The 26,154-nt window shown below is 49.7% G+C and overlaps 1 protein-coding gene across 5 annotated transcripts; it reads left to right on the plus strand.

The window, feature by feature from the left end:
* The first annotated feature begins 92 nt into the window (after positions 1-92).
* Positions 93-25,938, plus strand: GNG12 (G protein subunit gamma 12). 5 transcript variants are annotated; one of them, XM_080406727.1, is made up of 5 exons: positions 93-160; positions 3,652-3,778; positions 8,332-8,389; positions 23,538-23,654; positions 24,708-25,938. In XM_080406727.1, the coding sequence occupies exons 4-5, from the start codon at positions 23,559-23,561 to the stop codon at positions 24,831-24,833; spliced, it is 222 nt and encodes a 73-aa protein (XP_080262853.1). In that variant the 5' UTR covers positions 93-160; positions 3,652-3,778; positions 8,332-8,389; positions 23,538-23,558; the 3' UTR covers positions 24,834-25,938. The 5 variants fall into 5 exon arrangements, with proteins under 5 accessions (XP_080262853.1, XP_080262854.1, XP_080262852.1 ...); XM_080406728.1 differs by lacking the exon at positions 3,652-3,778 and having other exon boundaries at positions 113-160; XM_080406726.1 differs by lacking the exons at positions 93-160; positions 3,652-3,778 and adding an exon at positions 9,019-9,116 and having other exon boundaries at positions 8,347-8,389.
* The last annotated feature ends 216 nt before the right edge of the window (positions 25,939-26,154 follow it).

Raw genomic sequence — 26,154 nt, forward strand, 5'->3', positions numbered from 1 at the left:
CCCCTTGGCCACGCCCACCTCATTTTGTCCCCGCCCACTCACAACCGGCCCCGCTCCGCCCCCCGGGGGCGGGGCCTGGAGAGAGTGGGCGGGTCGAGCGCGGGCGGTGGGCGGGGCCAGGCCGCTCTCTCCGGTCGCCTGTGGAGACGGGTGGCGGGCGGTGAGTACCGGGCCTGAGCGGGGAAGAAGCACCGGCCGGGGGGCTGTGGCGGTGGGGAGGGGGCTCGGTGGTGGGTCTCGGTCTCCGCAGGTCGGGGCACGTTGCGGGGCCGTGGTGGGGCAGCGGGAGGCCCCGGCGGGGCCCCTTGGGTGGGCCGCGGGCGGGGCCGGGCCCGGCGGGAGGGCTGGGCCCGGGTGGGCCCCGGGTGGGTTTGGGGGTGGTTTGGGCTCTGGTGGGGTGTTTGTTTTGCACCTTCTCCAGCTCGCCTGAGGAGCAGCCCCGGCGAGAGTCTGCGCGCAGCCCGGAGCTGCTTTGATATGGTTCAACAAGTTGCGTGTGGCTCCTGAAAGGGATGAGATCTGGTCAATTATGTAAAAAAAAAATATATAAATAGGCCTTTTCCTTGGAGTCAGGCTCTGTGCGGCAGCACGTGGCCTTCCCTCCGTCCAGACCTTCCCTATGGCAGCGCTGGATGCGCAGGGGTGGGAGTAGGGGACTGCAGAGGGGCAGCCCCAGCCTTTGGATAAATCATTTACGCTGTATTTGTTTTGATTTTCCCACCTGTGGGATGGTGGGCTCCCCTCGCCCCCCCTGGGGTCGCGGTGCTCCACTTGACAGAGGAAGTTTCCCATGTGTGAGGAGTTGTGGGATTAGTGTGGGAAGGAGTTTAATTAGTGGTAAGCGTCATTATTCAAGGAGGTTTCATGCTGATATTGAGATTACACACCCTGTTGCAGTAATAAGTTTACTTCAGTAACTTAAATCGCAATACTGCCTTCCAAGCTCAAATTCTTCATTTGTGGGGGGAGCAAAAAGGGTATTTGAAGTGTAGATGGTGGGTTTAGCCTGGTGCTGTTGGGAGGGGGCACCCACACTGGGCTGATGCCTGTCCCAGCCCATCCGTCTCCTTCCCCCCTCGCTGGCACCAGCCCCACCGCAGGTGTTTGGGGGACACTGTGGCCTCATCATTGCTGGAGGAAGGGCAGCAAGACCCGTGTTGGCATGTGGCTTCGAGCTTGCAGGGGGGATTTGTCACAGTGAACGCGATGGGGACAGACATCAGAGTTACTGCGATGCAGGGGAGGGCTTGGGAAGCCCAGCTGAATACGTAGGAAGCTGGGCCTCATTAGTTCTGACGATCAGGAAACAGCTTGATTAGTATGGCATATCAAATTGAATTCACAGCAATTTGTCAGGTTATTAGCCGGCATTTTTATTGACTTAGGGCTAATAGCATCAGTGACAAGTTACTTGTTTGCATTTGCCTTGGTTGTAAATCAGTTTAGTAATAAAATTCTGTGAGTAAATAGCAAGTACTGGATAGCAGTTGCATTTTATGCTACTCCAGTACCACTAAATGAGATTGAGGGATTAGTATGCAGTTAATGACTTCTCAATCCTGTATTTCATCCTTGCGTTGAATGTATTGTAGTCATTCAGGATATCTTTAATCAAGCATTAAAGCGGCAAATAAATCCTGGAGTTGAACAATGGATGGAGTCCAGTGGTGCTTCAGTTGAGCTCACTTTCGTAACCACCCAGCTGACGGGACCACCTTCCTTTAAAAACTACGCTCTCCTGCTATTTGGAGATGTTTCTGAGGGCTCCCAAACAGCAGTCATCACTGTCAGAACCACTGCCAGCATCTCTGATCTCTTGCTGGCATTATACTTAAAGGCAAATATTGAGTTGGGCTGTAGGTTTCAGGTACTTCTTTTGCTTCAAAGATCCGTCTCTTTGGCTATTTAATAACGTTTTTAATGAATACTGAAGATTCTTCATTTCCTGGGCTCTGTTCCTTAAAAGACTTGGGATATTTGAGCCAGATTCAAAAGAAGTTCTCTAGAGTGAGGTCTGAGATGCACAGTAACACGATGATGGCTCCGCAATCCCTTCAAGTGTTGCTGAAATGGTGAGTTTTGTTTTGGGAGATGCTAAACATGACAGCTCTGCAGGGTGGGAACGTGCTTCCTTCCTGGGCTCAGCTTCCCAAACTCTGATGCATCATCCTTTGATGAGGCTCTGTTGCAAAAGCAAATTCAAATTGCTCCAGAAATTCATGGTACAGCCCAATAAATCCTTACCCTCAGCCCTTTTACTTTGTCCCCTCTGCCAGAGCAGAGATTACCACAGGAACTGGCTTCGTGGGGACGGAGAGGAGTACTTTCCAAGCAGCTTATAGTTAGCATGGGAAACACCGCTGCGACCTTGGCCAAGCTATGTATTCCTGGGAGGATTGTATTGCTGCAAATTCATCTGCACTTGCAAAAGCTGCGGGAATGGGTAGGGCTTGCGGGTCTCATGCTTTAGCACAGAAATGCTCTTGTTGCATGGAGGTGGGAATCGGTAGTGAAACTTTCATTAGCTTTAATTGGAGCAGAAAGCAAGTTCCCCAGATCTTGGAAGTAGTTGTGGACTTGCCATTTCTTGGGAAATTGAAGTTGCAGATGTTCAATGACTCTCGGGATTTGTCCACATTAATCACTGCTGGAGTTGTGCAGCTCTCTTCTGAATTTTGCAATATTACACAACTAGACCTCAGTTTTCTTGAACCTGAACGTTCATCTTGTATTCAGCATTGTGGTCTCTTCTGAAATCGCATCTTTTCTTCTCTCGGCAGCAAATAGAGGAATGTAGAAGGGAGGGAGGAGAGACAATATTAATGACGTGAGCAAAAAGTTTTCACGCTGTTTTGTAAAAGGATTCATGAGAAGTAGGAGAAAGAGCAGAGGTAGTGACAAAAGTCCTCACAGTGGCTGAGTTACGCTAGGATTCTCCGTGGCGTTTTCTGAGGTAGACAGAAGCGGGAAGGTGAGGGGAGTGGTGGGGTTACCCAGGGGAGGTGGGAGCACAGTGGGGGTACGTCTGTCTCCCAGAGGGGCACACAGCTTGGAGGGATCCAGCATTCCCATGCAGCACAACATAGCACCCGTTACTGTGGAGCAGCTCAGCCTCCTTCCAGCTGGGTGTCTGTGGAGGGGAGGAGGTCCTTAAAACTGGGAGCTGGGGTACAGTGTACCCCGTGCCTGTGAGCCTCTTAGTTTCTGGGGACCCCTGGGCAGTGTAGCCTGCGTGGGTGTGGGCGGTTCATAGCTCTGAGATGCTTGAGGATGCCACTGACTGTATATTTTTAGTTGTGTTCCTTTGAATATTTGGTAAAGCAGTCAATGTGTTTATGTTCAGCTTCCTGTATCTGTATCAGTGTCTTGGCATGTGATGGAGTTAAGAGTGAAAACCAAACCGAAACAAAACAAAACTGTGTTGTGAGGATTATTTGTATTGAAGCAGCTAATGACTGCAGGATGCGGCCCCTGGGATGCTGTGGATCCCGAGCCTCTGCCTGAGGGGTGGTAGCCCCTGTTGGCTCATGTATTAGCTTTGGGTTGTCGCCTTCTTGTTTAAACAGTCAGCTCAACTTGAAGCAGGCACTAGGCTTACTCTTCCATTTATTTACACCATTTTTCTTCCTGTCCCTTCTCCTGTGTCTATAGAAACCTGCTGTTACTTTTTGGCACGATTTGTTTTGGAGGTATATGTGACCCGAGCCTTACTGCATCCCTCTGCTGTGCCTCTGCTCCAACACGCAGCATCTGCTCAGAGCCCTCGCTTGCTGTGCAGGTAACGATCCTCTGATGCCAGCTCTCCCGAGCGGAGCGTCTCCAGGCGGGAAAGCTGATCTGTGGGATGGGGCAGCCCAGTTCCCTGGCCCGGGCTGCGCTGGCAGCTGCACAGGCTGATGCCGGCGGTGCTCTGTTGAATCATCCCTTCCCTGTTCGTAACCTCTCCTTGTGCAGAGGCAGTTGAAGCACACAGAGGAGGTTTCGCCTGCTCTTACTCTCTAAATGATAGTTATCTTTGCGCAATTATAGTAATCTTTGTGCGAAAGCTCTCCCGGGTAGATGCTGATACTCGGAATCGCTTCTTTCCCTTGCTGGGGCAAGAACTGGGCAATTCAAAAGCTGACATTAAATGCATGTGGGAGTGGGTGGCTGTGTTATTTGTAGTGGGGATGTAGGATTAGCCATGGCGAAGAGAGGTTTTGTGGTGCTAGGAGAGAAAAAAACAACCAACCCTCCCTCGCAGGTTCTGATCATGCTGTGGGATGCAGTGCTGCCCTCGCCGCTGCGCAGCCTCCTTTGGTCGTGCTGGGGAAGCGTAAGGAAAGGTGTGCGGTGTTCTCACGAGGGACCAGTGGGTATCGCTGCAAAGGGAAAAATGGGCTGAGAACCAGGAAAAACTGTCGTGGCCATTAAAGCTAGTGCGTGGGTCTGGTTTGTGGAGCAGGAGTCACCACGGGAAGGGTTGGGAAGTTGGACTTGGCAGTGATGGAAGGGTGTAAGGGTGGCCTTGCAGAGGAGAAGGCAGAAACAGGCATTCTGATTGCTTATAAATTGTAAGTTTTAATTTAAAATTGGTTGTAATGTAGGAAGTTTGTCTCCAGAAAGGCCTTTCCTGAGCTGTCTGTCCCTAATTGGTTATGTTTAGATTTCTGTCCTCTGTTGTTAGGTCTTTGGGCTTAAATTATCTCTGCATCTGGTACAGTCTGTGGTTCTGAGGTGCTTGATGTATCTGTGTATACCTTTGCAGTTAAGAAAAGAAAAAAAGGTTCTTTGCCATGTCATTAATCATCTCGATGAATAGCCAAAGTATTTCCAGAAGAAAATTTCCTTTCTGTTTTTAAAAGTAAAATCAAGCAAATACCATAGGTAATTACGTTATTTCTTGTCACAGTGAAGTGCAAGAAATTCTGTCCCAGGGTGGTTCGTTGTAGTTTGCGTTAGAAAAAGAAAGTTCTCATGAAGAATCCTGTGCTGTAGTGTGGTGCAGCTTCTCGTGTGTTTTCAAAATCTTTCACTGATGATTTTCCTCTCCCTTGTTGATTCCGCTCTTCAGTTGTCCTTACTAAACACCACCAGCACAGCTGGCAAGAAGTTATCCTCCCTGGAAAGCTACGCTGTTGTAGGAAATACTAGAGGTGAACATAAACCAGCATGAAATATGAATTTGCAGTTGTGTAGCAGTTCTACAGAAGCCTGAGAGGCTTTTGTTTCTGAACCAAAATAATTCCGAAAGCATCGCCAGCTTCATTCGCCAGGAAAAGGGTCTGTGTGGAGGAGGAGGAAGTTAAGCAAGTGCAACAAGAAGTCTCAGAAATGAGATTAAGTGGAAAGAGCTAGTTATTTTTCTTAATGAAAAGCCATAATCTTTCAGCCAAACTTTTGTTTTCCTGCATCATTTTCCTCTTTGCTATAGGGTATGGTATAAAAGATGTTACGTTCTCCTGTTGCTTTTCACAGCTGTCCAGGGTGTGTGTTAAACTATCAGGGTTGCTGCCCTAAAAATGTAAAAGTTGGTGCTGTTGTAAGTAAAATGCTCAAAACTCTGTTTTGTCAGTCATTGCTTTGGGTAAGTTTGAGCAGATCCCAAAATACCTTTTCAGCTGTGTTTTCAGTTGAGCCAAAAAAAAAAAAAAATATTCAAGCTTTTTGGTGTAAGCTTGGAGCTGGGATAAGCAGAAAGTACCACTGGCAGTTTTGGGAGGTGGAGCGTCTTCTTCCCAGCTGAATCTGGTTTATGTTACTGTCAAACTTGCAAGGGATTTGTCCTGCAAAGCAGGGATGCTCCAGCTGGAGCTGTCTGCTGGGGCCTGCAGCACAGGAGGATCCGGGCTCACGCTGCTGTCCTTGGCCAGAGGGTCTGGGACGCGTCTGGCAGCGGCATTTCCTCGCTTCTCTCTCCCACGTGCCCTTCCCTGATTTATTCCTTCCCAAGGATGGCCTGACCTCTGAATGCTTACGCTCTGACTATGCAGCATGTCTTACAGGAAGGTTTTGGAGGGGGTGCATTACACTGGCCTCAAACTATGCTAGTAATGTTGGGTTTGTGGGGGTTTATGACTGATTTGATAGGAGCTTTGATTAGGCAGGAATATTGAGGCTTTATGGCTCTAGGGAGGAAAGTGGCCCCAATGAGCCATATTTATTTTTTAGGTGCATTAAAGATTCTTTTGACTACGTATTTTGATCTCCATCAGGAAGCAGAAGTCAGTAGATAAAAAATTTTCTTACTTTCCCTTAACAATTTTCAGGGTGTGTGACTGGAGTGAGAACTTGCACAGATAAGTAAAGCAGAAGCTATTCTGTTAAAACTTGTATTTTATGCAGCCGTCACATGTATGTAAAGGAGGGTTATGTGTTGCACTTATTTTTTGTTTCCTTGCTGTGTCAAAAGCACAAGCTTGGCACTGGAACAACAAGGACTGGCTGCGACGAGGCAGTCTCTTTTTGAAGGCAATTTATTTTCCTACTCCACGGAATGACTTTTAACAGCAGCTATTAAAATGTTGACGCCGTTTCCAACACGGGAAGTGCCATGTGATTTATAAAGGGGACGCTGTCTGTGCTGCCAGTACCTCTCTGCCTTGCTAAGGACCGTCCCTTGGGAACTTTCAGTGCTTTTTCTTCCCCTGTTTTTTCTGGGAATGAGGGAACTGAATTGCTGTGGCTTCTCTGCCCCCGTTGTTGCTGCCTGGTGAAGGCTGGGGGCTGCGTGCTAGCCCAGCCCCTCTGCCAAAGCCAGTCGTGGTCAGTCTGTGCCACGGTGTGCCTGCCCAAACGGCCACCCGCCCCTGCCCTCTCCCTGCTGGTGGTCGTTGCCATTGCTTTGCCCCTGTGCATCGCTCTGGGTTTAGCATGCCGGGAATTGGCTCTACATTTCGTGCATACTGGGGCTGGTAAATCTCGTAGCTAATTGCGTTATTCGGCCGGTTACTGAGCAGCGCCAGGGCTCTGTGCCAGATCTCTGTTGGCAAATGGCGGTTGTTTTTCTTCCAAAAAGTGTCAGTGGCAGTCCTGGATTCTGCTGTGTCCTTAGTTAATGAGTTATCTGTGCCTCAGCTGCTTTTCCAGTTTAGTAAGTGCCTGGTGCATATAATCTGTGTTTTGCACTGTACTTGACAGTGGGTGTCTCTACAGGAATACAAAAGTATATAAACGTGCGTTAGCGTAGCAATTGCCAGTCAATGTTAGATGGTTATTTGCTGGTTTTAGAACTTGACATGTATATTTGTACACGTGTGTGTGTGGCACTGAACGTGCATGCCCTTAAGACTTCACGCAGCAGCAAAGCAATGCGAATAAAGACATCTTTACTTGTAAATGAAACCCCCCCTCTAGCTATCGCAGAAGGCATGTCACTTTTTTTTTTATCACCTTCTCTTTTACCCATAGCATCAAGGCACCCAACTTGGTTTGTGTTTGTATTGTAGATAGATGTTTTTAAACAAATAAACCCTTGTGATCTTTGAGGTGTTCTCCAGTTGCTGGTTTCTGTTCTTGGTGATGCAGGGTTACATATCAGGTGCCCAGTTCTACTGTCATTCATGACCAACACTCTTCAAAAATTGTTGCCCTCATTGAATTGTCATTGTCATATAATTTCAGTTTAAAATCAGTGGTTTATACAATGAAAATCGAAGAAAGGTATTAGATATAGTGTGCACTGGGTTTGTCAGTCTTGCAACAGTGAACCGTATCTGGTGCAGGAACTTGTACATTTTAGGATTGATAAGATTCCGAGGTTTTTTTTTATGGGTGTGTGAAGGCCTCTGTAGGAAATGTGGGCTCTTGAGTTTGTTTCTCCTGTTTAAGTCCAGCTGGCAGAACATATCAATGGAGGCTTCCATCTCAGAGAGGTCTACAGAGGGCAAAGTAGTGCATGTGCTCAACACTGGCTACACTGGCACTTAATATAAATGGGGTCAGGGTTTTATCCTGGGTAGTTTAACTCATGTTAAAGCCAGTAGCTTTTCTATAACAGCTGCTTCTAAACTTCGTGTGCTGTGGCTCAGGGTGGGACCTCTGCCCAGGAGCGTGGGCTTCAGGAGGAGCCGTAGCAGCAGTGAGAAGGCAGCGCAAGAAAGGTGTGAAAACTTACTGACTTCATTCACATTTGGGAGGTGGCTGGGGAAATTGGCTGCCCATGGCTGTGTCCTGGGGAAGGGAAGTTGGAGAGCTGGCCGTAAGACAGGTTTGAGGTAGACTTTTCAGTGAGTCCAGTCTTAAAATACTGTGATCTTCGTGACTAGAATTAAACCACAAGCGCTAACCCCTCTTAGCTTTGACTTTCTTGCACTATGAAGCACTTACAATTTTTATTTTGCTCTGTTTCAGGACCATTACACCGATAAAATCAAAGCAAGCTGGACAGGTCGCGAGACTGCCTGTGTAGGTGAGTTTCCTGTACATGCTTATTCCTTTCTTTCATGCAAAATATGAAGCAGCGTGACAAGTCCCAAACCACAGTGATGTAGTTTTATTCTGGAGTAGAACAAATAGAAAATACTTGGCAGCCTTATGGAGGAGAGGCCACAAGGCTGGCACCGGCTCCGTGGCAGGCATGGCAGCCGGGCAGGCTCTGTGCTTGTGGCTTGGTACAGCGCTGGCAGCTCTCTGCTCTAAGGCATTAGCAACAGGGGTTGCTGACAGTCAGTCACCTCCGTTCCTAATTGCCTGACTGCACTCACGTTTAATATTAGGGAGCAGAAACGCTATTTTGCATGGGCTGCTTCTACCGTGGCAATTAGGCTTTTCCTTGTTTACTCCACCAGTTAGCAAGGGGCAAGCGTGCAAGTCCTCATAATTTCCCTGTTTGCTGTGTTAAGTGTATATTGTTTGACCATCTCAGAATGCAGACGATTCCTATATTCACCCTGTTCTTAAAATAGGTACTTTGATAAATTCGTATAGCCAAGAAGCTTGTGAAATGCTTCGCACCCTTTCGGTGGCTTTGAGCTGAGAACCATGGAGCTCCTCACAGAGCAGCTCCTGCCAGCATCCTCTGCTTTATCTCTCTTTCAGACTAAGAATTTGCTGAAGGTCACGTAACCTGAGGCCAAGCTGGATCTCGTGACTCCCAGTCTGGTGATTTAATCACGACCGCTCCTGCTTTACATGCTGTAAGATGAACTGATTTTGGTACAACTAAAAGTCTCTTTGCAAATGTCTCATTGTAGTTTGTGTATGTCTTACCTGGTGTGAGTTAGCTGGGTAGTGCCCTGCAGGGAGAAACAGGTACCTTCTGTGGAGAAACTGCACTGCAGTTTGTTAGAGAGCGCAGGCTGTCTTTTCTAATGACTTCAGGCTAATGTCTTCAGAATAATACTGCTCAGAAGTTTTTCGAGGTAACCTTGATCTAGAAGTCAGTTCTCATGGCTTTCATTTGTCCTAAAGATATAAAAACTTAAGTCACAAAAAAATGCAGAGGAATATAGAAGCGGGTTTTTCCACTACTCGTTTCCCAACAAGTAAATTGGGTTTGACAGAATCATATGTATGTAAGCTGACTTTGAAAATCAAATGTAGCTGTAGCTCAGTTTTGATCAGCAGGATGGGGCTGGCATAACTTGTGAAATGAAGGTCGTGGAGGAACGCATCCTTAATTCAATACCCAGATCACTAAATCCAACTGAATATCTTGGGATTGTCTGTTTTCTTTCATTTCACATTATTTCGGATTTTTATGCATTTTAGAAAGACTAGTTAAGACACTGGCAGCATTGTTTATAATTTAGAAAAAGATCTTGACTGTAAAATCTCTAAATATTCTCAAGTGTAAATTCTCTGAAGACGCAAACATGATGAATTGGCATTCCGTGCTTTAAGGAGCTTTTATTTTTCGTGTGCGCCAACAAGATGCTCGTCTCTGGGGAAAGCAGGTGTATCGGCATGCCCAGACTTCCCATCGCTAACTTAGCCCTAATTACTGCACCTCCTCCAAGAGCTGTGGGTGGAAGGGGAGTTTGTCATTGCTGTATCTTTTCTGCTGTAAAAGTAGTTTTGAAATCTGCTAATGTATACCATAATCCAAACAAGGGGCGAATGGACCGAACAGAGCTGAGGCGTGCCTGTCCCCTGCTTTCAGCTCGCTCTTATACCTCTTGAGGTGTAAAACCTTGTCCCTGCATTTGCTTCAAGCTCACATCACACGTGAGATCTGTACTTGTGCAGACTGTATAAAAGGGCAAGTGACTGCACAAAATGGAAGCTTCTGTGCCCCAGGAAAACAGAAGTTGGGTCTTTTGGGGCATCTGAGTTTCCCTGCTCCCTTCAGCTGCGGTGCTGTGTAGGGCATGCATCCCAAAGCATCCGTGTCCTTCCCCAAAAACACCGTGTGCAAGTACTGCAGCTTGCAGCTGCCAGATGTTTTAGCTTTTCTGTGTGCACTGTAATAGCGTGATCCTTGAATACGCAAAGTGGTTGGTTTTGTTTGGGGAGGATCTTGTTTTCTTTTAACCAAACCCAACCTTTTTCTAGCGTGTATAAAATATTTGTGCTGCGATTGTAAATCTTGCCTGATAACTATTTAAAAATCAAGTCCTTCTCGCCTGCCAGGAACCAGCTAGCTATCACTGTCACCGCTGCTACTGGCGGTTTGGTTCGCAGTAGCTGCAGAGGCAGGAGCAGAAACCTTCCCCGGCTGCCGGTCCCCCTGTGAAGGCAGCTTGCGCAGGCACCGCAGCTGCTGAAAGCTATTTGGGCCTTGGCTGGGGCTGTGCAGGGGGAGGGCTGCTTGCAGCCCCCCATGGTACCCCCAGAGCCAGCAGCGAGGTTGTGAGCAGTCACCGTTGCCATTTTCCCTGGGGAGTTTGCATCATGGGTGCTGTGTTTGGAACTGCAAGGTGCATGAGTGTCTCTGAGTCCTCCTCCTCCTCCCTGTAAACTCTGGTGAATCGCACAACGTTGTCTCTCCTTTTGTCGCACGTGGTATAGGTGTCATAAAGAGAGATTACCAGAAAGCATCTTTAATCCCCGTTTCTTTTTACCACTGAATCCTGTTTTCTTGCTGAGGGCAGGGCTCCGATGTTTTCCTGCTAACCAGGTTTTATTTTCCGTTCTATTTAGTAGCATAGCAGCAGGAAAATATCCCTCAGCCGGGCGTCTCACTGTGGTTTCCACTGGGTGTCAGCACGGCCCCGTAGTGGGGCCGGGGCGGCAAGAGCCCTGCCAGTCGCCGCAGGCTTTCCCTTTGGCTGCACCCACCGCTGGAAAAACTAGGCTGGCTGCATAACCAGAGCAAGGTGCTGGCTGGGGTGCAGCTTTGCAATGATGGGATCACCCCGCGCAGGCGCGAGAGGTGGGTGAGCTGGGAAGGGGCTGTTCTGCTGGAGATAATGTTTCCTTCTCAGAGCAGAGCAACCGGTTGGAGCAGGAGGAGTGTTGAACGTGCCCTCCTTGTTCCAGTGCTCTCTAATTAGGGTTTCATCTAGGACAGTGGGTCCCCGTTTCTGGAAGATGAGCATGGATAACTTTTGTAGTATTTACTTTGAAGGTGTGGATGTGATAAGGAGCGCTCCCAGAGAGGTGCTGCGGAGATGCGTGTGCAGGAATTGGCCTGTGCTGGGCCGTGCGTGGCAGGAGTGGCGGGTGAGGGCTGCTCACCCTGTGCTTCCTCCACAATGACCCTTTCAGTCTTTTTGCACGCTCGATATGCATCCTGGTTTCCCAAGTCCTTTATAAAATCCTTGGGCTTGCTGCCTGTCCTGCCAACGCGAGGCACGTCCTTCATGCCCCTCAACTCTATATGCTGGTTAAGAAGAAGCACCCCTGAGGGCAATTTGGGTTTCAGGTGGGCAGAGACGTCCCCTGGATGAGCCTTTCCTGCCACCTGCCGTCAGGGACCCTGTACCTCTCCCACTCTCCGTGCGGGTTCCCTTGCAGGGACTGGGCAGCAGCAAAAGGCTTGTGCCCAGTCCTACTGCACAGTGGAGAGAAGATGCCGTTGGGGAAGGGGCCTGGGGGTCCTCAGCCGCATCCCTACACCGGGTTGCTTGACCTCAGTGCAGGAAGAGGAGAGCATAGTTTCCTGGCCAGCCATGGGAGCTGGCATCCCCTTCACCAGGCAGCTGTGGAAAGGTGCTACTGTGTGCGGGGGCGTGCAGGATCAGGGGGCAGCACGTGTTGGCATTCGCTGGAGCTCTAAATGCTGTACAGCAAACAGCATTCCCCTCCAGGCCTGCTGCAGCGCAGAGGACAGCAGTTTGGCTTAGGGTGGTGCCAGGCGCTTTGAGATTCATCCAACAGGTTCTCCCATCAGGGACCTACACATTAAAAAATCAAGGCCATGAAATACCACAATTACAGAGACTTCTTGGCGCTTGCGTGCAACCGCGTTTCTGTGTGCTGACATACCTGGTTACGCTATGATGCACCCTTGGAATAGAGTTGTTTATTTCTGCACTCAGCTACAGCCTTTAATGCCAGCGTCAGGCCGCTTGGCTTGGACTCGGAGAGTTTTTAGGTTCTGCAAGTCGTAACAAACCTGCTCCTGAGCAGGCCCTGTAGGAAAACCAACGACCAACATTCAAGTCCCAACCAGCCGGCAGCCTTCATGCTCCCACACAAGTGCCTGGGAAAGCGGCACGTGCAGAAGCACTCGCAGTGCCTGGGGAACCCAAAGAAATCCTGCACCGAAATACCTCACACCCTGCTGCAGCGCCAGCCACACATAGCAGCGGCGTGCGTAGCCCGCTGCATAGCTCCGGCATCGCCGCCCTCCTTGCAATACCCTCCAAGGGCCATTGCAGCTCCTCTTCCCCACTCTCCATGAGGTCCAACCTTGACGGCAGCTGCCAGTGCCTCCCCACCCTGCTTGCAGCCTGTCTTCCTCTTGCCTTCTCACTCCTTCCAGCATCCCCAGCCTGTGCACGCTGACCTGCTTAACCAGGTGGGGGGTGAAGGGGATATTTGCCTCCTGCAGCGCCTGTTCCCCCTGGAGCAGACCGCTGCTGGGCTGCGTGGTGCAGGGCAGACGTTTGAAGGTCTGCTGGGTAAGTGCTGAGGGGGGAGAGGAGGGTCTGTTCACCATCAGGAATGGGACAAAGTCTTTGCGTGGGGCAGAGGAGCTGCAAAATTCTGCCTAGCTGGGGGGTCACCCTGCTGAGAAACAGGTGATGAGCTCCTTGCTGTACTGTCCCAGCGGTGCCCTGGGCAATGGCAAGGCTCAGCCTCAGGAGAGGCAAGGAGCTTTACAGAGCGAAAGCAACCATAAAATTTCCACTTCCCTGCCCAACAAATTTACTCCCTGTATTTTCAGAAGCAAAACTGCTGACTTCAGAAGTAGGAGTAAGTCCTGGTTTTTTATTCCTGCTAGCTCTGGAGAGTGCAAGCACGTAAGAGGAGACAACTGGATTTGGGGTTTGATGGTGTTATTACCGAATGGTTTGCAGAGTCCCAGCTGAAGGCGGCTGGAGTGAAAGGGTGCCAGGGAGACTGGTGCTGGCAAGTAAGCTCACTGCCAAATGGTTTTGCAGGCAGCCCTGGGGAGTCGCAGGCAGAATCTTTATTATTGGCAGTGATACGCGAAACAGATGCAGCTTAAAACTCTTTCAGCGAAGACCGGGCAGGTTGCAGGACTGGGGCAGTTCCACTGTAAACTTGCAGCATTTCTTGCGGAATCACTGAAACTAAACATGAGCTCCCATGGTACCATATTGTGGTTGGTTTTGGGGCAGAAATGCTGCCCAAATGCCACCTGGCACCACTGAGCAGCTCCTCGGGATGTGTGTGCTTCCCCCAGCAGCCACGCCGTCCTGCAGAGACGGTACCAGCTGTGCCCAGTGTTAGCGTCGATACCCAGCTCGGCACGGGCTGGATGCAGCCCAGCCTTGAACTTGTCAGGCTGCTTGTTTGTTTCTTTTATCCCTATTCCTGTGTTTTTAAGAAAAGCAAAATAGTTTCTGTGGTGATGTTTGCTTCTGTTTTTTCTAGCAGGCAGAAGTGGGCAGCAGCATCCCAACATTTCTGAGCTGGAGGAGCTCCCAGCAGCAATTCAGCCCTGGGTTGGGAGCAGCAGTGGCTCCCTGGGGTGCTCAGCCCTCTGTCCTGTGGGCGTGCAGCCAGGGGCACCCAAGCTAAGGCTGGTGCTGCTGCAGGGCCATGTGCGGTGGGTGCTGTGCAATGCCCTGGGCAAGGAGGGATCCCCTTGGGCAGCATGCTGCGGGGGGATAAGGGAGCACCAGGACAGCCACTGGTCCCTCTTGGGTTTGGAATTGCTCATGTTCTCCTTTGCCCGGTGTTCCCTTGCCAAATTTGAAGCCCTGTTGTGCCACCACCTCCCTGCAGCTCCTGCGCCCCGGGCAGAGCACAGAGGGCATTTCTACCTCACTGCCTCGGCACAGGGCCCCTATCACCCACAGCACAGCTTCTCTGGCTCGGGAAGAGGAGATGCCTTAGAAACTTGCATTTGCAGATTAGCTGTAACTTTAGATTTACACTGACCCCCAGCTGTGCGCTGTTGCCCTGGCAAACCAGAGGCTGTTGGCGTGTTAAAGCCCTCTATGTTTTGTATGCTTCTAGTTGCCATAGTTGTTAGTGTCATTGTCCTGTGTTTTCTTCAATCCATTCTGTTGATCTTTTGAGGTATTTGACTTAAAAGCTAGTTTACTTCAAAAGAAACAGTAACAGGACACTCTTCTGAACCTTTGTTCCACTGCTAGCTGGGGTTTCGAGCTGCCGTATAAGCTGACTTTACATAACTGGAGCAAACGGGGAACTTCACGGCAGAGCTGCTGGGTGATTCCTGGGTGTACTTTAGCCGTGGTGATTTAATTACATTTCACTCAGCAGGTGGCTTGTAAGTCCTGGATCTAAAAGAGTAAAAAAGATAGATTGGTGTTTAATTATCCCAGTTGGAGCTCAAGTTTAATGCCTAGCTGCGTACCTACCGCGGCTGTTCCAAGCGCCTGCTGTATTTTAACCTCATTACGTAAACCCTGCAGAAAGAAATAGGGCAAGGCCTTGAAAAATAGGGTTTTTCTAGGGAAGAGGGGCAGCTCCACCTGTTGCAGGTGTTTCTGTTGTTATTTATAAGAAAGAAAGAAAAAAGTCCTGCATAAAGTGCGCTGGAAGTTTCACGTGTGTTTCCCCAGCAAAGTGCGGCTGGTGAGCATCCTCCTCTTCTGAACAAACGTAAGTCCTTGGTTTTCCATGGAAAAAGGTATTTTCCCCAAAGGATGAGCTAAGCCTTCCCACTGGCATATTTGATCCATTGGTTTGTTGACTCTGCTGTTAATTACAGAGCCCTCACCCAGCGTGTGCCTCTGCAAGTCTGCCGGACCTGGAGAGGGCAGGCAGTCTTGCTCCCTCCCGTTGTTATTAGCACCTTTCCCATAATCATTCTTTTTGCTTCTGACAGCTTTCAAACTGAGCACAGGTGGGAATGAACAGGGAAAAAGGTGACCATGAGCGTGTTTGTGGGCTGGACATCTGTCCCCTCTGCAGCAAGCCAAGGGGTTCTGGCAGGGTTAATGACTACTGCAATGGAAACTTCTCCCAGTTGTCTGTCTCACTGTTGTTGTCTGCTGCAGCCTTCTTGTATTAAGAAGGGAAAAATCAAAGCTGCGTGATGTGCTTGGCACTGAAAATCAAGATAGATCGTCCTGGCTCACAGAAGAAACACAGTGCTGCAGCCATTGCCTTGCAGCTGGGGGGTCCAAAATGCAGGCATGTAGGGGGACGTAGCTGGAGAAGGTAGACAAACCTGTGAGCCCCTCAATCACCAGCATGGAACACAGGCACAAAAGCTTGCTTGTGTTATTATACCAGCTGGCACAGCTGGAAAAATATCATAGAATCATCTATGTAGCTGTTGATGTTTTCAGAGCACTTTCTGCAGACAGGCTTTGCCTTGGGCACAGTGACCAGAGAAGGCTGTTGGTGGGACTGATTATTTTGTCTCTTTTTAGGTTGTGAGTCAGGCAAGTGAGAGTTGCAGCCGTGCCCGCAGCTGCTCTGGGGCTAGGGGAATCTCTGTCACCATCAACCTCAGGTCTGGCAAGCCCTCGTTCAGCTTTATCCCTTGGCGAGGCACCGAGATTGTCACTCACTGCGTGTGCCTGCAGCAGCGGGCAGGGGACCCTCAGCTTGCCTCCTGCCTAGAACAGTGTGAAATCACACCAGCTGTGTTTTGTCTTAGGTGGTGGATGGAAAAACTTGTTGGAACTTGGGTTTTGGTCCGTTTAATAGAGAATGAATAGTTGTGACTGAGTATGGAGAGATCCTGATGGGGAAAGTGGTGGGACGAGTTGGGCTCTCAGGGTATCTCTGCTTTTGGCTCAGGGCTGCCAGCTGGGCATGAAGGCTTGTTTCCTAGAAACCGGAATGGTGCCCTTCCCATCAAAGTGGTCTTTTCTTTAGAGAGTGACTTAATTCTCCTGGGAGACGTCCTTGTCCCAGAAAAGCCTGCCCTGGGCTCCGAGGGCATGAAACCCCAGGTTCTGCAGGACTGCGTATGCTGCTGATACAAATCTGCGGAGTTTTCTGCAGTTTGCTGTTGTCTGAAATCAAGTGTACCCCATGAGAAATCCTGCATCTCGAGATGGCTGCAGCAGTTTAGCTATTAGGGTAGGTTGCCAGGAACTCGGAGGGAAAACAGTATTATTGGGTGATGACCTAGTTGTTTGTAAATCTCTCTGTAGAAGAGATTTAGTAATCTTAGAGGACTATTAAAGTAATGCTGCCTATGTTTGTTTGAAGATGAGGAAACACAGCAATTTAATTTTCAAATGTTATGGTTTGGATGGTTGTTTTTTTAAAACATCTAATTTATTAACAAAGCTAACCAGCTGGGAAAATAAGCACTGAAACTTTCCTAATGAGGTCATTCGTGTAGGATGGGAAGGGACTCCAGAGAATCTCAAACCTCTCCAGTGGTAAAAGGGGTTTTGGGGTTGTGGCTTGCGGGTGGGGAAGAGAAGGCTGAGTAAAGTCAGCCTAGGCTTGCCCCAGTGAAATGAGAGCAGAACAGTTTGTCTTTTAATTTTGCAGTATCTGTTTTTAACCTTGGGTCTTTTTATAAAAAGAAAATACTAAAACTGGAGAACTCCATGAATCCACGAACCTATCTTACTGCATGCATTACTTGATAAAAATAAATTGCTTTGGGTTGTTTGGGCGTTTTTTTTCACCCTGTAGTTTTTCAGTATACTAAGTGAAAACTGCAGTCTGGAATGAGAGTTTGGGCTCGGTTTGCAGTGGATCCATGCTTTCATGTCCGTGTGAAACAGCTCCTTGTTACCCCAGAAATTATTATTTTAAAGCACTTGCAGTCGGTTTGCAATGTACCAGCAGAGTTCATTATCACATTCAGCAGCTGCATTTATCAGCTCTAACAGCACGTGTTGGAAGCTCTTGGTTGAAGTCTCATTTTTCATGAACACGTGAGCCTGTTGGGTATGAGGAAGCTTTTGCAGCTGTGGCCATCTTCTGTGGGTCCTTCTGGGCAATACCCACATGGCAGCGAAGCTGTTGGGTTCGCTGTGCCAGCGCACAGGTCAGTTGGCCACCTCGGCCCCAGGTGCCCGCCGGTGCTGGTGAGGAGGCAGGGGGAGTGGGGTGAACGCAGGGCTCTGGCGCTGTGGGTCTATTCTGATCAAAACCCTCAAAACGTGGGGTCTTCTGATTACTCACTGTATTCTTTGCAGACTAAATTTCCCAAAGTAGCCAGTAGTCTCATATCTATTATCTTTTCTTAAGAGTACTACCTAAACATGAGAAATTCTGTTTAAACTCCTCTTCTATCATTTCGGTTCCACGTAGCCAAGTGCTGTTCTATATCTGCGTGTCGCCCACTTGGTGCCTGTGGACCCGCTGTCTGTCTGTAGCAAGGTCCTTTTCCTCAGCTGCTACAGGGGCAGGAGGATTTTTTTATAGAAATGACAACCCCAATAGCAAGAACATCCTCCCACACGGGATCAGCACCTCTCTTGGGCCCGGGGAAGGGTCGCTGGTGTTTTCGGTGAGCCATGCCTTGCTTCGGGCACGTAGGCATGGCGTAGCCTACTGGGGAGCACAGTCTGCCACCCCGAGATGGGTGCCAGGGTGGGAGACAGCAGCAAGTAGCCCCGAGGGCTGTGCTGGCGTGGGGAGGCACTGCCTGTGAGGATGATCCTGTTACCATTTACAAATTAGTTAACTTGGGCTCTGCAGCCGTTTGGCCTCATTGAGCACCAGGATTAGGTGATGAAACCCAGATTCAGCAAAACCCTCGGTGCGGTAGTTTCCCGTTGCAATCAGTGGCTTTCAGTGGGAAGGAGTCTCAAAGCTTGGGCCCAAAGGTATTAATGGCTTTGAGCAGAACAGGGCCCAGGCGCTATTTTTGTGTGTTGGAAGGGGGCAGCAGCAGCAGAGCAGCCATCCCTCTGCCCACTTCTGGTGGCACGCCAGCAAAGGCAGGAAGCGTTGAACAAAACCCACAAAATCCGTGTCCTTTTAAACTTCCTTTCTGGGAACTAGAGCTTAACAATTAGCATTTCAAGAATTAAATTCCTCAAATTATCAGCTTAAATGCCCCAAAAGTCTAGTAACAAAAGACTCCTGTTGTGTTTCTAAATGCTGTTTTAAATGAGCACACGGTGCTGTAGCATGCAGCCTGCTTGTGCTGTCCGTCGGATCCGAGGCAGCAGCTCTTCGGGCAGCCTCGGTGTGCCAAGACGTGCAGGTCTCCTGGCTCCGTTCGCTTGGCACCAGCATCACAAAATCATGGGGCAGGTTTACTGGTGGAGCTTATGCTTGTTCTGGTTCGGGTGCTGCTGTCAAGAGTCCCAGAGAGCTTGAGCTTGGTCCTTCCCACTGCCTCCAGCGAGTGGCTGTAGAGGTCGGGGTCCACACAGGCAGGACCTGTGGCAGCGCCGGGGCAGATGACGGGTCCTCTGCAGCCATTGTGTCCCCCTCTCTGCGGCACCAAGCCCTGGACGTGGTCCTGACCCTGCCAATTCACGTCGGCTAAAAGATGGTCTGCCCCTCAGGACGTGAGGTAATTCTCCTGATACTATAACATTCTGCTTTTGTGCCTGTGGTGAAGCAGAGAGCGCGTTGCTGTGTTGCCTGCTGTGGTCCAAGCCTCCCCGCTCGTTCAGTTGGCCGTCACTTGAAATGGAAGAGGCCGTCTTGTCTGAGTCACGGCACTGAGGGCTTACGTCAGAGGTGGTTAATGCACCACAGCCTTTGCCTTGAATTCCAGAGAGTTTTCACTTTGTGTTTTGCAAATAATATGACATGTATTCAACATACACCTCCTATCATCTCTTACAACGAGAAGCATGCCTCAAGTAGCTTGCTCTTTCCCAGCAATAAAGCAAAAATGTCTGAACATTAAACCTTTACAGATTTATGACTGTTTCCAGGAGAAGGTGTTTATGCTGTGTCAGCCAGCACTCCTCCTCCTCTTGGGTAATTTGCAGATTGAATGACTAAATGTGCCATCAGAATGCATTTTAATATTTGGGTGCTACAAATACAAGTAATTCAGGACGCATACACTGTGTGCTTGCTGTGGGATGTGACGGCTCCGTGGCGAGCGATAACTGGGCTGCAGTATGGTGGAACTGGGTTAGTAACTGAGAGTTTGTGTTGTGATGTTGCTACAGAGGGTATTTCAGACTCCCATGCATGTTAACTCTCCTCCTTGCAGCCAAAGCGTGCAAAGGCATCACACCTCCCAGGAGCAAACAACGCTCCCAGAAGTCCATACCCACAGCCGTGCCAAGTAAGCAAGCTGAGGGTGCTGGGAGATGGCAGCCCGGGTCTGGCAAAACCAGTGCGCGCTCCCAGGAGTGGGGGTCTCACACCTGGTGCTCCGGGCACTGCCTGGCCCTGCACGGTCACGGCTGCCTCTCAGCTGCCCTGTACTGAGTCACAGTTTGGATTTGTCACCTCCTGCCTCGCCGCTTATGGATTAAATGAGGGATGGAGGAGGGATTGCAGGGCTGGAGAGCAAGCCGCTTTTGTGCGGGTGGTCCTGGCGCATTTCCTTCGTGGCACTGTGGAGTGGCAGGGCGGTGTGTGCCAGGTGAGGATGAGTGCCTGTGTCTGCGGTTAGGACAGTGCCATAGAGGGAGAGCTGCTTTGCAGACCAAAAATCCTGTTGGCTTCTTTTAATTTTGCGTTAATTACTTTCCATGGGTGGTAAGCAGTGAACCACGTGCAACCTGGTCTGTAAGTGACCTCCCTGGAGCACAGCAGGAACTTGGGGGAAATTTTGGGCCAATAAGGGGCTTGTGGGGACCCGGGGCGGTGGATGACTGCCACAAACCAAGGCTCGGGTTACTGGCCTGGCTGTTGCAGGGGTGAAGCAACCATGCTTTACAAGCTGTTCTGCGCACTCAGGGTGAGTCAGCTGGCAGTGTGTGCTGCCAGCTCGGCTTCCCTGGCCCCCCCATCACAGGCGTCCACTCTGCTGAAATTTCCTTTGCTTTGCTGCAGCTTTACTCCTAGTTGCTGCATACAGAAACCTTGAGTGGAAATTACGTAGAGGAGTGAAAGTGTGTACACGCTTCAGACACAGCGTGTCCCTGATAAGGGCTGGTGCCTTGCCTGCTGCAGGGCACTTGCTTGGAGCTGTGATCTCTAAACTGGCACATGTTTAAAGGTTCTAAAATTACAAAAGACCTCCTGTGATTTGCCCTGAAATTGGAGCATATGCAGCCTTTAAACTAGTTCTGGGTTTCATGCTTTCTGCCACCATCCTTTTCTTCCTCCTGGATGCAGAGTTACGGGGAAAGTAGGGCAGCGAGCTAAATAGGGGCTGTTAACACGGCAGCTCCGATTCACGCAGATTGGAGAGATCCATGAGCACGTTCTTAATGTTTGTTGCAGGAAATAAGTTTTTAGTGATACCTAATGCTCAGTTGTGAATGTCCCCCTGACCCGCGCATGAGCAGCAGCCTTACCTGCTGCTTGGCAATCACTGTGCCCAAAGCTGTTGCAAGGAAGGTCCCCCCACACCGTGCAGCTGTGGCAGCATCTCTGCGCTGCTCCTGTTGCAGCTCGCTGCTGGCATTCGCTCTGCTCTGCAGTGCCTCGTGGCACGTGCAGCCTGATGCTGCTCTTGCTGGGCTTTGCTGTTGCTGGTGCAGGGGTAGCTGGGAGGGCAGCAGGCTGCTTCGGTTGGCGTTTACTGCTGGGATGCTCAAAGAACAGCGAAAGTCAGCCGTGAGCTGTAAAGCGTGACATACCGGTTGGCATGCTGCTTGCAGTACTGCTCGCCGGTAGATCGCAGGGCTGCAGAGAAAGCTGAGCACACTCGGTGCTGCAGCAGCATGGGTCGGTGCATCACTCCTAGCAGAAAAGGCTGAGGATGCCAGGATGGGGGATGCTCGCTGCGGCCTGCGCACACTTCCCAGCCAGCAGAAAGCTCTGCAGGCGCTTGCACTGCTGCCCCAGGAGAGCTGGGGGTGTGTGGCAGCCTTTTGTGGCATCCCACACCTACTGTGGGGACACTTCACCATCACGGGCTGTAGTGGCCTGATGCGTACTAGGAGTGAACTTCAAACCCAGGGCTGCTCTGTGCAGAGGGAGGGAAAAAAAATTGAAAATCTGGGCCCTGCTGAGCAATCTAGAAATGACAGCATGTGCTGAAATGGGGACTCGGTACAAAATAATGCTGGTCCCAGCTAGCTGGGCAGGCACGAGCACTGGCTGGAAAAACAGCACTGCTACCCAGGCTGAGGCGTGAGAAACCTGAAGCCCACAAGGAAATGCTGTACGCAGCGCTTGGAAAGGTCACATGTAGCTACATTGCACTTGAGTCCTTGTAATGCGGTAAATTATTTAAGCCACGGAGCCAATTATTCTCATGGATCTGTGGAAAACAAACAGCAGGGTTTGTGTACGGTCCTGCTAGAGGTTGTGTGCAAGGACTGGCACAGAAAGGACAGGTTCACAGGCTGGGGCTGTTCTAAACCAGCTGCTCCTTGAACTCCTAGGTACCCAAATAATTCAGCGATAAGCTCTTTGCTGATGCAGTGCCTGTAGGGATATTCTTTTGAACACGGTGCTGCATGATCCTCAACCCTTCCCTGCTCCTTCTGTTCCGTGCACGGGTGGTTTCCTTCCAGCAGCAGCAGCTGAATGGCTACAGGGGATGAGAAACAGCCAGGGATGGCAGGAGCATGTGGCAGGAAAGGTGCTGCAAGATGGGATGAGGTGGCCATCAGTGTGGCACGGGTGAAGGGACAGCTCATTGTGGTCTAATAGCCAGGACAGGCCCGAGCATGCCATGTGTGTTATGTACAGCTGAAGAAGCTGAAGTTTTCTGGGACTACCAGGAGGTTAAGACCTCGAAATCCCACGTGGCATGAATGCCAGCGGAGTGCTGACTTACAGCTTGCAACTAAGCGTACCTTCGTGGATGTGACAAAGGAACCTTGTTGGGGTCTTTGTTGCGGAGTGTCTGCAGAAAAGCTGCTCAGGGGCAGCAGTACCAGCACTAGCAAAACTGACCCTGAATTGTTTACTGGTGCTGCCTGTCCTATTGGACCTGGGCTCGAGTCAGAGCTGGCGTGCGGGACGTCTTCCTTCGCTGGCTGCGGTCACACACGTCTCATCCTGGTTCACTCCTTGCCCTTTGGTGGGTTCGGGAGTATGTCTTCTTGGTCCAACCCGCGGGGGAGCACGTGGCATCCTGGCATGGGCTGGGCTCCCCTGTGTGCCAGCTGTACGCGCTGCCCTCGTGCATCCTGCAGAGAGCTGCAAACGAGGGTCACGCTGCAGAGGCTGTGCTCAGGTCGCTGCCGGACCGGCCGGCTGAGACCAGCGGAGAGCATCCTCCCTTCTTGCTGCGCACCATCCAAATGCCAGCCCCATGTCAGCATTGATGCTTTGCCTTCTTACCCAGAGAAGAAAAGTCCCAGTGCTGCTTGTTTGGTTTTTTCTGCCAACCCCGCTTGATGCCACATGGGAGCAGCCAGCAGCTGGGAGCGCATCTCTGAACTTTGCCTTCTTGTTTTCCTTTTCCTCTGACGTGTGGTAAAGCTGCCGCAGCCCTGACGTGCAGCTTGGCTGAAGGAGGCGGAGAGGCCGTGCGCGTCCTCCCGGCTGTGGTGGACTCAGCGAGGGGGCAGGATCCGGCCATGCGGTCCTCCTCCACCTGTGTGAGGGAGAGGAGGGGATGCTCCTCCATCCCAGCGCTCCGGCAGCTGCTCTCCTCTCTCCCGGCCCCGCCTGGGGCAGGATCCGTCCCGCCGCAGGGCAGCAGCTGGGGCAGAGACTGCCCACGTTGCATCCAGCCCCTCTGCAAATGGCAGGCGTAGGGGTGGGCGCGTGGTGCCCGCTGTAAACCCTGATCACCTGTTAACACAGGGCAGAGTGGAGCAGAAGTATGCACAGGAGCTCAGTGCATTTTTTTCTCAAGAGTGTTTTAGTTCCAGAGCATCGGTTGCCGAGCTGCTTCTCAGCTAGCTGACTGGTCCTGTTGGGTGAAACAATAACAAAAAAAAAAAAAAAGGCACTTTTTTTCAACGTGTCACAATTGCCTCTGTGTAAAAGCGGTTTATTGTGCTTTGCCACCTTCTGGAAAAATAACCCAGTGTCTTTCAAAACAGAACTTCACTGCTTCGCTGAAAATGTCTGGCAAAACGGCGAGCACGACCAACAACATAGCTCAGGCCCGAAGGACTGTCCAGCAGTTAAGAATAGAAGCCTCAATAGAAAGAATAAAGGTGAGAGTGCATCCTTCTTCACCCCTCCTGTTTCTTCTTGCTTTTTCCCCCCTTCTAGCCGTAGGGCAATCACAGAGTGTGCGTGTGTGCCCACAGTACAGTGTTCTCCCCATCTCAAAATGTGAAATCAACATTTCAGCCCAACGAATCTGAGTAAATCTAATTCTTGTGGCCGCTTCCCAGCAGTACCCCAGGTAGCTCGGGGCTTTATGGACTTGAGGGAGACCCAAAGCAAAATAGGAAGTGCAAATCAAATGTGTGAAACAGAAGGCAGGTATGTGTTTCCAGTTTTGTGCATATTGTGTGATTATTTTTTTTTTGTTCCATCCTTCGGCTGGCTGAATGCTGCATCTACAAGGAAGGTGAATGTGTAGGAACATTATAAATTAAAAAAAAAAAAAAAAAAAAAAAAAAAGAGGAGGAAGGTAGAGGAAACTGGATTCCTTTAAGGAAGAAAAGAAGCTGAGCTTTTTTTCCAGCTAGCAGGGGTAGGATATTGGCTACACTAGTAATATTGCTTTCTCGGGCTTTGCTGTGCTCTTTGACTTGCTGCCAGCGCCTCTGGAAGGCCGGCAAACCGAGCGCACGGATGCACCGAGCAGCGGTGCCCTTCCTCGGGAGTGGGGCGGTGCGAGGAGGGACCCTGCATGGCATTCCCACGACAGCTAGGACATTTCTGTGTACTGTCCCCAACCTCACAGCCAAGAAGTTCCTTGTTACAAACCTACTGTATTATTTTGAAACTCTTCCTCTTTATTTTTAGTTTTCTGTAGAAGCCGTGTAGGAGCCAGGCAGTACTTTTGCCTGGTGTCACACGCTAACCGCAGAGCACCGGGCTCCATCCTTTTCTGCTCCCTGCAGATAAAGCCGGAGCAAGCCCATGGCAGCGTGTCTGTCCCAGGAGACACGCACAGAGAATGTGCTCATCTCCGAGCACCCCTCCCATCCCACACAGCTTTGTACAAGTCGGCAGTTCTTGGCACGTTCGAGCATGTTACCATAGGAAACAGCGTTTTATGGTGGATTTTTTATTTCCCTCCTTGTCTTCTGCAGGTGTCAAAAGCATCAGCAGACCTAATGCTCTACTGTGAAGAACATGCCAAGAAAGATCCGTTGCTAATGGGCATACCTGCTTCTGAGAACCCTTTCAAGGACAAGAAGACTTGCATTTTGTTATAGGAGGGCGGCAGCTCCTCCGCAGCCCCCTGGGCAGAGCCAGCCACCGGTGGGCATGTAAGCAAATACCCTGTAAGGTACCAGCTATTAACTGTGTAAGAGCAGCCGTTCTTTTACCAAGCGTATAAATGATTTCTTAAGCTTTCTAAAGCATTTCTTCTGTTCCCTATCTTTATTAGGAAGCGAGGTTTCAAACTGAATTAACTTCTTTCTTGTCTGAGGGAATGGGGTGTTGGGCATCGAGCCTGCGAGCGCTGCACTGCCGTCCCCGTGGTGGGATGGGCAGGGTGAGCCGGGGGGCTTGTTTGCTCCAGGAGTGGGTCCCAGTTTCACTTTTCAAGTTACACAAACAAGACCAAAGTTGCCTGAGCTTTGCTGACGGAGCAGAGGTGAAGGTGTAAGAACCCGATTGAACAACACTGGTTTTACGTTTATTTTTTAAAAAAAATTATGTATGCGGGGACGGGTATGTGTGCCTGTGTTGGTAGCGTGAGTTTTTGCACAGACACATTTAAAAGTGCATTATCTAGCAAAAGCTACCTTGAAAAAAGATTGTAGCAACTGCTGGTGAACTCCAAGGAGCCATGCCTGCAGCCTTACAAGCCTTAGAAAAGTAAAGATGTTGCCTTCTCTTGACAGGGGGGTTTAAGTGTAAAACCTAAAATGTCAAGAATTGGAGATCTGCAGATTTATTTTCCTGCTTTTTAAGAGGAGTTGAAAAAGCAGAATTTTCAGCTTTGATTCTGCTTCTCTGCATATTCTTCTTGAATTAAAAATTGGTGTTACTATAAAAAAAACCCAAACACAAACCTGTCAAAAGAATCAAAGGCTGCACGCTAGTCCTGCCCTGGCCGCGTGCTGAGCTGGAGGCATGGTTCTGTCACTCGAAGTCCCAGTTATATTTTATGCAGGGAGTCAGAATTTGGCTCTTTATTTTGTTTGTTTGTTTGTTTTTGGGGTTTTTTTTTGGTTTGTTTTGTAAAATGCATTTTTAAAGGGGAAAAATGCCAAATTATATTCAGATTGTGGTTATGCAGATATAACTGGGGGGGGCTTTCCATCAAGTAAGCGATTTTTATATATACACGTAATAAAGTCTCTATGTGTGTGTGTGTGTATATATATATAAAACTTTAATAGTCTATTTATACAAACATTGCATATTAACGGAAAACTTTGACAGGATTGAAGATAATACTGACTTCAGCTGGCTACAGATGTGTTTCTCTGTAGCCAGTGGTTGAGAGGTTGAAGTTGTCATCTGCCACAACAGTGCATTTCTGTAATGGTATTTACAGAATTTATTAACCACTTGTAATTGTTG

The sequence above is a fragment of the Falco punctatus genome (genome assembly GCF_963210335.1).
Source record: "Falco punctatus genome assembly, chromosome: 11".
NCBI lineage: Eukaryota > Metazoa > Chordata > Aves > Falconiformes > Falconidae > Falco > Falco punctatus.

Coding starts and splice junctions, on each gene's coding strand:
- GNG12 (XM_080406727.1), top strand. CDS start 23,559: ATGTCTGGCAAAACGGCGAGCACGACCAACAACATAGCTCAGGCCCGA. Junction 23,655..24,707: donor CCTCAATAGAAAGAATAAAG/GTGAGAGTGCAT, acceptor TGTCTTCTGCAG/GTGTCAAAAGCATCAGCAGA.